Source organism: Salmo salar, chromosome ssa02 (assembly GCF_905237065.1).
Source record: "Salmo salar chromosome ssa02, Ssal_v3.1, whole genome shotgun sequence".
In the NCBI taxonomy this organism is placed as follows: domain Eukaryota; kingdom Metazoa; phylum Chordata; class Actinopteri; order Salmoniformes; family Salmonidae; genus Salmo; species Salmo salar.
In genome coordinates, this window is record NC_059443.1 from 52,524,040 (window position 1) to 52,541,162 (window position 17,123).

At 41.5% G+C, this 17,123-nt stretch overlaps 1 protein-coding gene across 2 annotated transcripts; it reads right to left on the minus strand.

Annotated features, from left to right (window-relative positions):
- Positions 1–1,471: 1,471 nt before the first annotated feature.
- LOC106585998 (ewing's tumor-associated antigen 1) lies at positions 1,472–5,768 on the minus strand. 2 transcript variants are annotated; one of them, XM_014172774.2, is made up of 5 exons: positions 5,423–5,768; positions 4,715–5,046; positions 4,368–4,477; positions 2,523–4,256; positions 1,472–2,267 (listed from the first exon to the last, which is right to left on the minus strand). In XM_014172774.2, exons 4-5 carry the CDS (start codon positions 4,249–4,251, stop codon positions 2,143–2,145), a joined length of 1,854 nt encoding a protein of 617 aa, XP_014028249.2. In that variant the 5' UTR covers positions 4,252–4,256; positions 4,368–4,477; positions 4,715–5,046; positions 5,423–5,768; the 3' UTR covers positions 1,472–2,142. The 2 variants fall into 2 exon arrangements, with proteins under 2 accessions (XP_014028249.2, XP_014028259.2); XM_014172784.2 differs by having other exon boundaries at positions 5,347–5,768.
- Positions 5,769–17,123: the final 11,355 nt, after the last annotated feature.

A 17,123-nucleotide genomic window follows, 5' to 3' on the forward strand; every position in this document is an offset into this window, starting at 1 on the left:
AACTGAAACGCACTGAGTGGTGTGTGTGCTGGGTTGAATGGTTTGCCAATCTTCATAAACTTAAAGATGCAGTCCCAGATCTTAAGTACTTACAACTTTATAACATATACGAATTGCAACAAAAAATAATACATTTTGGGGACCCTTTTCAAAATTACTGTGTGAAATTATACAAAATCCCTGGAGCATCATTTTAACAGTAAGATTCCCTTAATGTATTGAGTGGTGTGTGTGTGTGTGTGTCTGCGCTGGATTGAAGGGTTAACCATAGACATTACAGTAAGATTCCTTTATTGTCTCTAATGTCAATGGTTTGTCCCATCAAGACGGTGAGCAGAGCTTGCAGACAGACCAACACAGCTCCTCGAATAACCAAGTGTAAAGGATCTATGTAATAAAGTGATACATGGTGTGATTGAAGTGGGGCCAAATCCAAACGAGCGGACTGTTCAGTCAGGGCCAGATCCTGAGGCTCCCACGGTGCAAACTGATATTCGACTATGGCTGAAGGATTCATAAGATCCCAAGTTACAGGACCCTGAAAGGGTTCAGGTCTCTACTCACACGCTCTACCAGACTGCATGTGTGGTGTAGTCGAAGGCAAAGCCACTTTAAAACCTTTCTAAAGCCCTGTTTATACCTGGTTCTAACATGCATCATTTGTTCTTATCTTGTCCACATACTGATTGTCCCCACATTTTTAGACAGGTGTAGGCAATTAAAAGATGCATTGTGATCTAATTTTGATCAGATCTTCCTGACCAACTCCGGAGGTAGTCGGGGACCCATTGTATCTGGATATCAATCAAGTGTATACAGATCTGGATAATCAAACTATTGAAATCATCATTATACAGGTCTCTAAATTAATTAGCAGGTAGCGCCATTGGCTTATGGCATCATTTGTCTTCTTTCAAAATAATGTTTATTTATTAATAAATTAACATTATTTTGAAAGAATATCTGTCAAAAAATGTGCATACAGGAAGGAACCAGGATATCTGGTCACAATGTGGACAGACAAGACACACATTTTACTGCCATGTGTAGACGCAACGGCTATGTGGGCACAATCAGAATGTGGATAGGATCAAGAGAAAGGATAGATGCTAGCACCAGGTATAAACAAGGCTTAAACAATCAGTGCATCCTAAAGGGCACCCTACTCCCTATTTAGTTCCCTATGGGCCCTGGTCAAAAGTAGTGCACTACACAGGGAATAGGGTGCCGTTTGGGACGTAGACCATCTCTTGAAAGCACTACTTATTACTATGTGTGCCGGTCCTAAAGGAGCTCATCGTACTGTGTTGACTGTTGCATCAGACTGGTTATTTTGTGCTTTGTGACAGTAGCTCTGTTGTATTCCACAAAAATAAATGATGGTATGCTAAAGAAAGAGTGACCCTACATGACACAGAAACAAAAGGGCACTAGATGTCACTGCTGTACAGAAGATAGTATTGTCTGGAAAGGGGTGGGTGGGAATCCTTTCGCAACTTTAATATCTATGTGCCATCTTTTCAGGCAGTTTCATTATTGTGCAAATGACAAACATATAAACAATGTAAAACATTTTTTAAAATACAAGATAAACATAATATACAAACATATGATCGTTTTTCTGACAAAACACGAGTCGCCTTGTGCTCTATATCAGAAAACCGCTCATGTTGTAATGCTATGCTAATTTACAAAACTGATATAATGAACAATATAATGAAAAAGTGACAGGACAGGCTTAGCCAATTCTGCAAACACAACTGGTAGCATACTCCCTGAAAATAGGTTATTGTTTCAACAACAAAAAAGTTCCTTTGTTAACAGTTAATAGATTAATGTAAATAAGAACATTTATATTAAAACTATTAAAATCTTATTCAGGAATGGATTGAGTGACGTAAATTATGAGTTGAACACAGACAGGCACAGCAGCTCTAGCCTCGTACAACCATCCTGGACTAGCGAGCTTACGTTCTGTTTGGCTACGAGATCAGGATGGTAGTACGAGGCTACAACAACTCTATAGTAAGTCTACTTTCAAGAGCTCTGTATGGTCAGTCTAGCACAAGTCAACGTTTCGAGTAAGCCAACACTGTCCAACTATGATTCTGAATCTTCTTGTATATGTGCACTGTACCAGCCTCAGGTTGGAGCCCTTAGGTTGTGGGCCGTCTGCATCCGTTGCCGTCTCCTCTCCATGGCCTGCTGTTTCTTCAGTTCAATCTCCACCACAGAACATTTCCCAGCTGCTTGGGTTGAAGCGAAAGCTGAAAAAAATGATAGGCAGATGAGTCAGAGAAGGGTTACACCATCATTGACTCTCAGTGAAGTACAAGTCTAATGAATGACTTACTATTTTATCACAGCAATAGAAGATGCTTTAATCGAACGTCCACATAAAATAATGCATGGACCTCATAAAACATGCATTGACGACAATACGTTTCAAGTTGAGATTCCATCCTTTTTCACAGCTGCATAACATATTTCTTTGCCGTCTCAGACAACTCAAGGTAGCTTACCTTTGTTGGTCACAGGGATCACGGGGTTGGACGCGCAGCCAGACGGTCTCTTAAAGGTGAACTGAGCGCGGGTTTCAGTCACATTTACAGGTGACGGGAATGATGACGGCCGCGCTCCACTCCCAGTGCCTTGTTGATTAGCTGTGCTCCCAGCTACACAAGTGCTTTTGACCCGAGTACTTTCATATGGCCCTTCTCCCGCTGCAGGGTTCTGTGGCCTATACGTGGAGTTAGCGCTAGCATTTCCAGCTGAGGCACTGTAACTCGGTCTTTTAGAACCAGAGACCACAGTAACAGGTACTTTGTTGTTATTGAGAGAGTGGGTGAAAGTGCTACCGTTCCAGGGGGCCGATTGTGAATAAACTGAAATGTTGGGATATTTGGATTGTGTGGTCTCAGTCGTTTGATTTACATCGTATCTGCTGCTATTCAAAGGTGCAGAGACAGGGACAAACTTCTGTCTTTCTGTCTGATTACTGGGCAGGGATTGGGAGCGTGTGATAACAGGGTCCTCCATGCTCTGTACCTGGCTTTCCAGGCTATCACATGCTTGGCACAATAGGTCGTCGTCTTTGTCATCCCAGATGGAGTCAGAAGCAAAGAGAGAGTCCAAGTCGTCTTCTGGGAAGATGCTGTGGCTAGCTAGATCCTTGATGATACCCGTTCCCTTCATATTGTTGTTCTCTGTGGGCTTGTGGTAAGAGCTATTCTCAACCTGAAGGGGCCACATTGAATAAGAGTTGGTGAAGGTTGATGTGCTTGAGCTGGTTGAGATCGATGTACTTTGAAAAAGAGGCACCTGCGGCCAAGTCTTTATTCCATTAGACCGGTGCTGCGTTCGCTGGCTAAGTTGGTAACTGGACTCCATTGACTGAGCTTTGATTGGAAAGAGACTTGGTTGGTTTTGCTGTACGTTCCTATGTGGTGCTGGTTTGACAGTGTCGGGGACATTCCCTACTTTTGGTAATGCCTCTGAGAGGATACTTTTTGCTTGTACATTAGGATTTGCTTCAAGCGTGAATGTTTTTCTGTTTTTCACAGTTTCATTCTGTCCTTTAGACACAGCTGGTTTTATGTCTCTACTTCCTTGAAGAGCATTTTTGGAAATGGCTGAGGGGTTGTTGTTTTCATGTTTTGTTTCATTCGACCCTCTTTGGGTCGAACAATGATTAGGAGCGGCAAAGAGGTCTGGGTTTTGGGTCATCTCAAATACCAGCGAGTCATCTAGCAAAATGTCCTTTTCCCAGTCGTCGTCAAAGTTATTATTTGCTGAGCTTCTTTTGATAGGATGCGATGAAGAGACAGTCGAAGTGTGGCCATGTATGGAATCAGGATATTTTCCAGGAATTACTTTGGAGGACACAGTGGGAGCAGTCTTCACCTCCAAGGACTGTGGCAATGAATTCTGACTTAAGTTCAGACTTATGTGTTGAGTTGGTCCATCAAATAAAAAATCCAAATCATCTTCCATCTCATGGTCAGGTAGTATCTGGTCTTTGGAGTTTCTCATGCTGTTTGTTTTAAGGGCAGACTGTGTGCTTTCAGGTGTGACACTACTCAGTAAGGGCGGAGGCTGGTTCTCGTTGCCATCTAAATCCAATATGTCCTCCGAGTCTGTCCTCCGAAGCTCCAAACTCTGCTTGTGCATATCATTGACTCGTTCTTCGTCTTGCCGAAACATGTTGAAATCAAACTGTTTCGCCAACTTTAAAAGGTCGCTCCACTCCATTTGTCCTGTACGGAAATAAATATATTTTTTTAGCTATTTGCAAGTGACAAGCTCTGTTCTAATAACCGTACAATGCAGGAGAGAGGGGGAGTATGTTATATTGTCTTGGGGATTACCTTGGGGATTTCTTATTGGCCCTGGGCTGCTGCATCTCTGGGGTGCAGGGTATAGCACTGTCTCCAATCCACTGGAGCAAGGATGACTCTGGAACTACAGGTCTCCCATGCTTAAATAAGATCAATTATAATAATATTACTACAGTAAATATTTCAGAATAACATAGTATCTGTGAGTATTGAACAGCACTATACTAAGAAAGAGCCCAAAGAAAAAGAGTGGATATATGATGAAGTATGAGAAAACCACATCACTGGGTCTAGTAATGAACATTGTTCTAGTTTGAACATTTTAATACATTTATTTGACGGCACACTTGTGGCTAGCTAGCCAGAGTGTTACCAACCTTGGGAGCTATTCTGTTGACGATTTCGGAAATGTCCACAATTCCAACATTTGCAGAGTTCTTCTTGCCTCTTTTGCTAACTAAGAAAGAACATGAAAAGAAGTTAAGACAGATAAGGTGAGGCAAACTTTAAAAATTGATTATCACTGCTTAGCCTGGCAACACGTATAGTTATATTGACATGTAAATATAATTGCCTGTCCTAAGGGGTGAAGGGGAAGTTGCATCCCAAACGATATCCTGTTGAAGTTCTGATTCATTAATTGGCGACTCTCCTTTGTTGAATACATTGTTGTATCTTGATCTTGTCACACGAGTTGGCTTCTTGAAATCTGATGGTAGATATGTGAATGATTATGTAATTGTAATTGGCTCACGTGGTAACAGTTAGCTAACTAACTAAACAAAACAAAAAAGTAGCTAACTACATGCCATTAACTCCTAGCTAGTCAGCGGACTAAACTTCCTTCAACATGGAGCGGAGTTTAGTCCACTACTAGCTAGTTGGCTTTAGGGACCATCTAACTAGAAAATAACTAACGTTATAACTAGCTAGCAACGTTTGTAGATCAACACTGCACATTAGTTAGCTAGGTACGGTGCACAGCTAATAAGCGGTTTTCATTGCTTACGTTACAGGAAGAGCTAGTTAGCTGAATCGGTGACTGATCAATTCAACACATCATTCATGGCTTGCAAGCTACCGACCTCGACAGGTTTTTGGAGAATCAATGAGAGATGGAGTTGCCTGCGTTTGTTTGAGGCTTCTCCTCAGTCGGTTTGTTTTCGGTTTCCCTCCACCTTGCTGGCTCTCGTCTGAACCAGCTGTCATTCCCGACGCGGACGTATCACAATATTTTCGCCATTCTGTCATATTGTTCGCAGGGATAGTAACTGACATTTATAATGAAACTTTATATAAAGATATGTAGGTACCAGAATGTCTTTAGATACATCGTGTAATAGCGAGATATAGACAACTTGTTTTGGAACAACATCAGAGATTCAAACATTCCGCCATGTTGTTCCCATGATTCAGTTCCACTTCCGTTTCAGAAATTTTTTTTTTCGAGGGCATCCAATTTGCGTTGTTGCTGCGCATCACATGCAAGCATGCATAGAGATACAAGGACAACATACAACTAAAACAGCTCCTGTTCCGAATTGGAATGTTAGCTTTGTTAGGAATTATTTTGTACAATTTGGTTAAATAAAGGATACATGAAATTGTTATTTATTTATTATTATTATTATTATTATTATGTATCTATATATTCAATAGCACAGTCCATGTTTATTATGTGGTCTAGATCTTAATATGGCACAGCTTTCTCTGAAACCAGTGCCAGGTTATCATCAAGCCTATCATCCCACCTGCTGCCTTAACTAACTAGGCCTACTGTTATTATGATAGATTTTATAATGTAACTTGAATGTAATGTAAATGGATTATGTCTATTTTTTTTTTTACAAGCAATGACTTTCAGAATGGACATTCCTTTTTGTTCTTGAAAAAATAATAACTTATGAGAAATTGTATTGTATGAATTGTATTCCCATTTTTGTCCTGGCACCTCATCAGGCTCTTTCTCTGAAAAGACTGGAGGCAATGTCTGCTGCTGCTGCTGCAGCACGGTGAAAAGTCACAGTAACACCCTCTGTCACACCAAATGTGAACACTCCACCCAAATGATAGTGAGATGAAAGAGCAGGGGCCATAGGCCCGTCACTTCCAATTTAGGTATGAAGCGTCAAACCCGCAGCCAGGAGATGCCTTGGTGGCCTCTTTTGTTGGAAAATTCAAAACCAAAATGTCATTTGCCTTGGAGGGAATACCATGACTGTACAGAGCCCCACACCTCAACACATTGTCCTTACTTCATTTGTTTATCTAGCCATAGGTGGTTATATGGCACCTAATGTCGAAGCACCTAATTGGTGAGTTCATTAGGGGAATGTCATTGAGTGTGAATGGAGCATATTGCAGATCACAGTAACAGCTGTGGTAGTTTGGTGGAATTTCAGAGAGAACCCCAGCACCGCCTGCTCCTCTGGTGCCTGAGTGCTTTGCCACTGGCGGTGTGGGGGTTCATCAAAAACCACTGGGCCTTAAATTCGAAGGGCAAGATGTAAGCATACAGATAAATGTCATTCCTTGCAGGCAACAATGGGTGATATTCTGGACACATAGAATATGCCAAATATTTGCTGGCTCCTCCAGGCTAATTTTGTGTGCTTACACACTGTTGAGCTTCCAATGAGGGTGGAGTTAGTTATGTATCCCTTGGTGATTCCGGACTGTGACGAAAACCCTAGCATTCATCAACATCCCTTCACTTTGAAATGCCATACCACAGCAACTGGCTCCTGTCCAAAGACAGATATGCACGATATTTCATGGAGGGTGCCTTGGAATAGAATACCCTGCTGTGCTAAAGAAAACTTTGTGTTTCTATGCACTGAAAAATAATCCATCGCTGTGCTGTCAGAGAGAAAAAGGTACCTACCTGTTTTTTCCATTAGAGTGGCTAGGCTAAATACATGTTTCCCCAAAAAACATTTAAAATGTGAGCCGTGTCAATGGCCCAGGCTCTAATAAAATAGTTTTCAGGTTAGCAGTTCTCTTTAGAGCTGTCTCAGATGATGTTCTGTAATCTCTCCTCAATCATTGTTTACTTAGTCCTACACTCTTAGGGAAAAAAGGTTCCAAAAGGGTTCTTTGCAGAGGGATAGGGTTCTACCAAGAACCATTTTGATCAGAATAACCCTTTTTGGAAGACAAGGGTTCTTTGTAAGGCAAAGGGTTCTATCTAGAATCTTTAACAGCCTAAGAACTGTTTTTGCAAGGAAGGGTTCTTTGATGATTCTTTGGAAGGCAAGAAGGGTTCAACATAGAACAATATATAATATTTCCCAGCATGCTCTATTGCAGGGAGATTTTCCAAATTTTTTGTTTTACTGTAGTATCTGTGTTTTTGCATGTGCATTGATAGGTTGATACATTTTTTGCTACATAAAGATAAATAACATAGAGTTTTCTAAACTAATCCAATCTGTTGGATTTATTGCACACGTTACTGAGATGGTTGTTCCAGTTCAGATAATTGAGGTAGTCTCTGTATTTAATATTTCCTACCCTGGCAGTCATTCTGAATGCAGGTTGCGAGTGATTAACAATTCCACTTGTTGGATATCTTAACTCTGGCTGGATTCCAAATGGAATTACACATCACTTTGCAAGCCAGCATAATGTGACTTGCAGGCCTGGTGTGGCCTGTAAACCAGGAGATTCCTAACACCACTGTGTTAGGGTATCACTAGGCCCCTCAAGGAAAGGCCTTATAATATATGTAATGTATTGTCATAAATAATCACATTTTAAAGGATAATAAGGCTGGTGGAACTGTTCATAAAGGGTTCTAGGAAGTACCCTCCAAAGTTAAAAGGGTTCTTGGTAGAACCCTTCATAGAGGGTTCTAGGTAGTACCATATGGGTTCTTTGAAGGACCCTACATAGAGGACAAGGCCCCACTCTGAGCAAAGCCCAAACCACCATATTGTTTGTTTAAAAAAAATCTAAAGTAGAGAACTTTACAGACCATGAGTGGTCTTCTTATACAACATGTAATGAGGACATGAATAAGGGGTCCTTATGGTATAGCTGACCCTGCTCATTCCTTATTATATACTGAACACAAATATGAATGCAACATGCAACAATTTCAATGATTTTACTGAGTTACAGTTTATAAAGGAAATCAGTCAACTGAAATACATTCAGTAGGCCCTAATCTATGGATTTCACATGACTGGGCAGGGGCGCAGCCATGAGTGGGCCTTGGAGGTCATAGGCTCACCCACTTGGGAGCCAGGCCGACCCACTGAGGAGCCAGGCCCAGTCAATCAGAATGAGTTTTTCCCCACAAAAGGGCTTTATTACAGACAGAAATATTCCTCAGTTACATGCTGGTCTCAGACGATCCCGCAAGTGAATAAGCCGGATGTGGAGGTCATGAGCTAGCGTGGTTACACATGGACTGCGGTTGTGAGGCTGGTTGAACGTACTGCCAAATTCTCTAAAACAGCGTTGGAGGAGGCTTCGGTAGAGAAATGAACATTACATTCTCTGGCAACAGCTCAGGTGGACATTCCTGCAGTCAGCATGCCAATTGCATGCTCCCTCAAAACTTCAGACATCTTTGGCATTGTGTTGTGTGACAAAACGGCAACTTTTACAGTGGCCTTATTGTCCCCAGCACAAGGTGCACCTGTGTAATAAACATGCTGTTTATTCAGCTTCTTGATATGCCACACCTGTATTATCTTGGCAAAGGAGAAATGCTCACTAACAGGGATGTAAACAAATTTGTGCACATAATTTGAGAGAAATAAGCTTTTTGTGCAAATGGAACACTTCTGGGATCTTTTATTTCAGCTCATGAAACATGAAACACACTTTACATGTTGCGTTTATATTTTTGTTCAGTGTAATTTAGGATTTTAGACAAATCTGACGGAGTTCACAAATATCCGGACACGTCTTTTAGGAATCACAGTTTTTAGAGAAATATTCTTTAAAGTCACAGAGGGCTATTGCAAGAAACTATTTAAGATAATTTGTCAGTTAACATACACCTTTTGGGAGAGTTTCCAGGCATAGAGACGACATGGAAGTGAATAATAATAGCATTTATAAAATTCCCAAACAAATCTTTTCCCTTACAAAATTCTCCTAAACGTGAAATTTAAGCTCAAATAATGCAATAAAATCTCATTTGTAAAGTTTCCCTACCGGACAAGGATTGTTCCGACTTTCAAGAATCTGAGCTAATTTCCTGCAATTCTACACATTTTGCCATCAGGCTAAGAGAAAAATGTGCCGTTTTAAAGCTAATTTCCTGTAATTAAAAATGTCTTTCATTGCTTATGACGTGTTCACATGCTATCTGGGGGGCCTGACCTCTATGGGAACTCCAACCCCCCCAAAAATATATTTTTATTTTTGGTTGGGGGCCCCCAAAGCTCGTGGGGATGTAACGATTGTCTCATAAAGTCTATCAACGTAACAGTCTCTGTGGACAAGATTTATTCCGGGGAGCTGCAACAGGTTTACTTTAGTTTTTCCTGGTATTTTTAACCGAGGCACAAAGAAACTGTCAATGGGTTTCGGCCACATTTATTTGAAGAATAAAATGAGAGAAATTAGGCAATGTAACAGCTATGAGAAATGGGGTGCTTTGTAGAAAGAAAAATACAGTTTAGCAAAGGCAGCTTTTGCGGTTTGCTGCCTTTGAGAATCGCAGAATTCCCCCAAACTGGAAAATGTCTACTTCCATGGAAACATTTGTCCCGAAATTATGTCATCCAGAAAGAAATAAAAAATATTTTCAAAGTGATCAGAAATAAAGATTTCCTCATTCAAAACAGTGGAGTAATTGCTTAACTACTGATAGACAAGGATATTTCTGGAAAGAATGTCGCCTGAGAAAGCATGAAGCACTTTTTCATCGAAAAACAGTTAACTTAATGAAACATGGGTGTTGGCACTTGACTCAGAAAAGAAGCCAGATGAAGCTAAAAAAAAATCAACCGAGCAGACACGATGTCACAACCGCATTGAATATCTTCCTTTGACTATAGGAATCACTTTTAATAGTGGGAGATGTGCAGCTAAACCCTTGGCCACGCTTGAAACGGAGCTTCATCAATAAACACATTTGTTAAGTCTCCCCGAGCGTTGGAGTACCGTTTACGCACGCTGCACTTGAAATATAATGTTTCCAGAGCCCCCTTTAGATTTCCACTTCAACACACACTTTAATGTGTGCAATTGACTCTTGACTACAGTTTCATTACCGGACCATAAATTATGTAATAAGTGGCTCAGTCAGATCCAACTGAAAGTGCTCCAAAAAGTTACCCCTAAATGTGCCCACTTATTCGCTTCATTGTAAAAATATGCGTGTGTTTAGGTTGAGTTTAATACAGCATTTATTGCCACTGACTGGTGTGTTCTATTGTAATGTCATGCAATGTAATGCAATGTAATGCATGTCATATGGATTTCAGTTCCTAGTATTGTGAGAAATATGAATGGGAGACACAGAGCACAACTCAATAAAGTTGTGTGTCCTGAGGGAAAAGGGCAGCATTTGTCAGTCATGTCAAGAGGTGCCAGTGAGATCTTCAACCATCCTTAAACTATGCTTAAAGCAAAGGATATTGCATGCACAGGAATTTCCTTATTGTGTTTGAGTTTGGCTAAAACAGTACTCCTCCACTGCAAGCAGGAAATGTCCAAACTTGACTCTTAACAGAGCACATAGGTCCTACATGTGATGGATAATTGAGAACCTGGTTATTTTAGGCTTTGTTTCATTTCCTAACATGTAAACCCTAGGATACATTACAGTATAGCAACAGAACCCATTTCAATCAAATTAGCTTGTTAGGGCTTCATTACAAATAACAAACACTGTAATAGCAAGGGTCTGCACTAAAACATGTTCATGAAGCACCATTATTATTCAACGTCCAGACCACCTGTGATGTGATGTTCTAACACCTACAGTACCTGTATCCATAAAGCATTTCAGAAAAGGAGTGCTAATCTAGCACCAGTTTTGCCTTTTAGATCATCATGTATGAAATTACAGGGGAGACCTGAGTGTTGAACAGCACTCCTACTCTGAGTTGCTTTATGAACACAGACCCAGATCTACTCTGAGAGGTTCCACTGAGCACTGTGTCTGTGCAACAGCATGACTTGTTTCCCAAACTAATTTCATATCTGGTTCCCGGGACACTTCCTTCGGAGGCAAGGTGAAGCCTGCTTGGCTGTTCCAGGACAAGGGCTGTTTCAATTTATGGAGAAGCTTTACTGGACTATCGGGAACCAGCCTGCAATCACTGCGCCGCAATGAAAAGCTGAGATTATCCCGTCTTTGGCAATAGTTGCTTTTATTTTGACTGCACAGCTTTGAGATATTACATTTCCCACACATGTCATATTGGTCTTCATAAGACTGTTTCATCCATCTGTGAAACTTTTATGGACACTATTTCTCCACTTGCTTGCGCCCCTGAGAGATGAATGTAAAGTGCGCTACCATCAGAGAGATGTAAAAAGTTAATGGAAATGAACTTTCTTTACAGAAAGAATGACTTTTAGAACAGGGGTGTTGTCCTGCTATAGCCTACAAACATTTTGCAGCATAATGCTATTGCAACAGGTTTAGGTTTCTAATAGTACTGTACATGTTGTGCCGACTCATCCACCAGCCGGATCTCTATCTGGAATAGCAATTAGCCTGGGCACGAGGTTACATGTGATGACATATCCAATAAATTACAAGCAATACGATCAACTTAACATGGATAGTGCATCAAAGCTGCAAAGATCTACCTTGATATGCATAAAACTTTTGCTAAAACCATACGTACTACATGCCTTTCCCCCTGTTTGATACAGTCAAAGGCTCCACAAGCTTTCCTCCTTCCAATATATCACCTCTATATCGCAATCAGAGATTGCAGAACCCACCACGGTGCTTCTATTTCCTGCAGAGGGTGCGGCGGCGGCAGGCAGTGACCCACTTCGACAGGGGTCATTATGACTGTTTATGTCTCTTCCATCCCGGGGCCAGCCCAGCTCCTGTGTCGCCATGCTTCGCCTGCGCCCACTCCCGTGATGGATGACAAAGCGAGGCAGTCTTATTGGAAAAAGGCTTGATTTACAGCAAGGCTGGCTGCCACCGGGCTAATGGCTTAATTTCTCTCTCTACTCCGCTCGGCGGCACGTGATCAGCCCCAAGGTCATTTGTTCGTTGAGCCCCGATATGGCTCTTTGTTGTGGTGTCCAGAGGAGTATGGGGGAAGGGGGTGATGTGCCTTTGATCAGTGGTACTTGCGAGACCATATGTGTGTGTGTGCACTATGAGCTTTTAGCTTAATTACCTTGATTCTGGTGATTATTTATGTATGCAGTGCTTTATTATATACACTCTATATTGCGCTTGTGTTACAGTCACCCCCCACCACTGCCCCCTTCTATTTGCCTCCACTCATTCACCCATGTTGAGTGGCTATTTGAACTCACTGGCGGTATGTCGGCCTACTACTCCCAGTCCCACCTACTTTAAATTAGTACCGTCAAACAAGAGTAGTATATTCTCCGCATATATGATATCAAACATCTCTTAACTCACATTACACTGCAGGCGACAAAAGATGAATACTCTTCTGGGATATTTGGTTTCTATTGACAAAGCAACTTGCTTTTGAGCTAACTACCTTCCCTAATTGAGCCATCTCTAAAGGTAAATGGACAAGCGTTGGGCCAAGGCACTCAGTGTCATTAGTAAGATTAATTTGAGTTTCCCCGCATGCCAGTTTTCCTCTTAGCTATTGATTATTTGTAATTTGGTGTCATTAGGTGTATTGGTAAACAGGAAAAATGAATGGAGTCTAGACAGACTGGGAGTGCAAACAAAGGAGGAATCATTAACTGGAAGGGATGGTGATTTAGAAGTGCCAATGAATGGCGGCCATTTTGAACTGCACATTTCATGTGAGCTCTTTAAACCTGTAATGCCTTTTTCCATAGGCATAAACACTAAAACTTAGGTTACAGTAACACACACTAGACAAGCATAACATCAACATCGTGTGCCATAACACTCTTAAAAAGTATAATGGTAGCTTGTGAATGGTTTCTGAAACTATTATATATTACATGTGTAATATACAAATTCTTCATAAAGACGGGTTGGCTGACAATCTAATCCAACCCTGTCCGTTTTGCCCCGTAGTTGCACAGGTGTCGGTTTTGTTGCTAAACAACCAACTTGTCTATAAGCTTTAGAACTTCTTCATTTCAAACCACACTCTGTACCGCTGCCCTCTGTATGCCCTACAGGAATGGCAGCCATCTTTGATATGTTTGCCTTTGGTGGGTAAATCATTGTAATTGTTCCTTTAAATGCAGCGACTTCCTGCCTACTGGGTCAATGTCTCCCGTTGGGGTAACCCGACCTCCCGCCTTCCTCTCCCGGGGGTAACCATGATCCATGCCTCCCTGGATTCCTTGATCCTCTGTCCGTTATCCAATACCTTCCCTCTCCACTAGCGCAAGGCGGTACAACATTTAATCCCATCTTAAATCAAGAATGTAATTAAGAGTAATAAATTATCCCATTTTTATTTGAACGCACTTGGATTCTGCGGGCGGCCGGGAAACGTCCTAGACTTTCAGAGAGACAAAGATATTGGACACTTTTCAAGAGTGGGAATGAGCTCATGTGTTACTCTAAAGCAGACTATTGATGGGCTGGGTCACGCACCCAGACCAAGACCTGGAGGAGTGGAAGGGGAAAACCTTGCTCTTTAGATTGATGCCTTGCTGGAATTTGGGTATGTTCAGACTAATGTTGGTTATGTGAGTCCAAATTAGGAGCTGCTTTGTTTATATAAACCCCTTACCTCTCTCTGGGCTCTTCGCCTATAGCCAGAGAGGGGTGGGCACTCACTACTCCCATCATTTTGAAGGCATATATATCTCTGTCTGTGTCTCTCGCATTCTTTCCTATTGAGCGAACGCACAATGCGGGGAGAAGGGCCTAAGAGCGTTGCTTCAAATCAAAAGTTCACCACACACACACACACACATGCATGAACAGTACGCACACACACACTGACATGTGCACATATGAACACACATACACACGTGCACATACACACACCTCTCTCCCTCCCTCCACCCCAAAGCCTGTTGAGTACGACGGACCTGTCAGACAAGAGGCCGTTGGGGGACTTGTGGAGGGAAAGTGCCTTATGGAGAGAATTCTGGAATGCACTAGCCTTTAGCGTAACCGGAAAAGCCGCCAAAAAGGAAAACAGTGCAAACCTATTCATTATCCGTCCCGTGACACTTTTTTCCAACGTTGAGACTAGTAAAATATCTCCATACCTCCTGGGCCAGTGGTTACGTGTGCATTACCGATTGCGCTCTTGCGAAAGGGTGACAAAATCCCATCATACACCCCATCAACTCTCAGAGACTTATTATCTGTTAGAGAGGACTATAGGTTTACAATGTACACACTGTGGCCTGTGTGCCAAATGGCACCCTATTCCCTATATAGTGCACTACATTTGGCCAGAGCCCTATAGGCTCTGGTCACAAGTAGTGCACTATATATTTTGAAAAGGGTGCCATTTGGGAGGCACACTGCATGATGTTTTGACTGCCTGTATCGACACGCCTCCATACCACAGCATTACCAGAGGATTAGAAAACCAACTGAAAAAAGTTTGCTAAAGTAAGTGTAGCGTGAGTATGGTTAATCCAAGTCATTGGAAGACATGACGTTACATTGAAGCTATTCCATGGACACTATTCTAGAGTCACTGAGGTGTGTCCGAAAAGGCACATGATTATCTAATGCACTATTTTCACCCTTGCCCTATGGGCCCTAGTCAAATGTAGTGCACTACATAGGGCTCTGATCAAAATAAGTACAAAAAAGGGTCAGAATAGCACCATAGTTGTATTTGTATTTGTATTTATTATGGATCCCCATTAGCTGCTGCCTCAGCTACTCTTCCTGGGGTCCAGCAAAATTAAGGCAGTTTATACAATTTCACAACACACCGTGTCCCCTCAGGCTCCTACTCCACTACTGCCACATATCAACGGTACAAAATCCATGTGTACAAAATCCATGTGTACGTGTGTGTATAGTGCGTATGTTATCGTGTGTGTATGCATATGTCTGTGCCTATGTTTGTTGCTTCACAGTCCCCCCTGTTCCATAAGGTGTATTTTTATCCGTTTTTTATTTATTTAATTTTACTGCTTGTATCAGTTACTTGATGTGGAATGGAGTTCCATGTAGTCATGGCTCTATGTAGTACTGTACGCCTCCCATAGTCTGTTCTGGACTTCGGGACTGTGAAGAGACCTCTTGTGGCATGTCTTGTGGGGTATGCATGGGTGTCCGAGCTGTGCGCCAGTAGTTCAAACAGACAGCTCGGTGCATTCAACATATCAATACCTCGCAGAAATACAAGTAGTGATGAGCCAGGAGAGATTGACATGCATATTATTAATATCAGCTCTCTGTGTACATTCAAGGGCCAGCCGTGCTGCCCTGTTCTGAGCCAATTGCAATTTTCGTGGCACCTGACCACACGACTGAACAGTAGTTTAGGTGCGACAAAACTAGGGCCTTGTTGATAGTGCTGTTAAGAAGGTAGAGCAGCGCTTTATTATGGACAAACTTCTCCCCATCTTAGCTACTGTTGTATCAATATGTTTTCACCATGACAGTTTACAATCCAGGGTTACTCCAAGCAGTTTAGTCACCTCAACTTGCTCAATCTCCACATGATTTATTACAATATTTAGTTGAGGTTTAGGGTTTAGTGAATGATTTGTCCCAAATACAATGCTTTTAGTTTAATAAATATTGAGGATTAACTTATTCCTTGCCACCCACTCTGAAACTAACTGCAACTCTTTGTTAAGTGTTGCTGTCATTTCAGTCTCTGTAGTAGCTGACGTATAGTGTTGCGTCATCTGCATACATAGACACACTGGCTTTACTCAAAGCCAGTGGCATGTCATTAGTAAAGATTTAAAAAAAATAATGGGCCTATACAACTGCCTTGGGGAATTCCTGATTCTACTTGGATCATTTTGGAGAGGCTTCCATTAAAGAACACCCTCTGTGTTCTGTTAGACAGGTAACTCTTTATCCACAATATAGCAGGGGGTGTAAAGCAATCTTTTTATCAACAATTTCTCTCAGCCAATCATCAGTCATTTGTGTAAGTGTTGTGCTTGTTGAATGTCCTTCCCTGTAAGCATGCTTAAAGTTTGTTGTCAATTTGTTTACTGTAAAATCGCATTGTATCTGGTCAAACAGAATTCTTTCCAAAAGTTTACTAAGGGTTGGTAATAGGCTGATTGGTCAGCTATTTGAGCCAGTAAAGGGGGCTTTACTAATCTTAGGTAGCGGAATTACTTTTGCTTCCTTCCAAGCCTGGTGGCACTCACTTTCCAGTAGGCTCAAATTGAAAATATGGTGAATAGGAGTGGCAATATCGTCCGCTATTATACCTCAGTAATTCGTAAGAATTGGCCCTGTCACCAACAGCCTTTCATTAATCTCAACTTGTCATCCTTGCAGTGGTGTAAAGTACTTAAGTAAAAATATTTGAAAGTACTACTTAAGTAGTTTTTTGGGGTATCTGTACTTTACTTTACTATTTATGTTTTTTTTTATATTTACTTTTTACTCCATACATTTTCCCTGACACCCAAAAGTACTCGTTACATTTTTAATGCTTAGCAGGACAGGAAAAGGGTCCAATTCACATGCTTATCATGGCAACATCCCTGGTCATC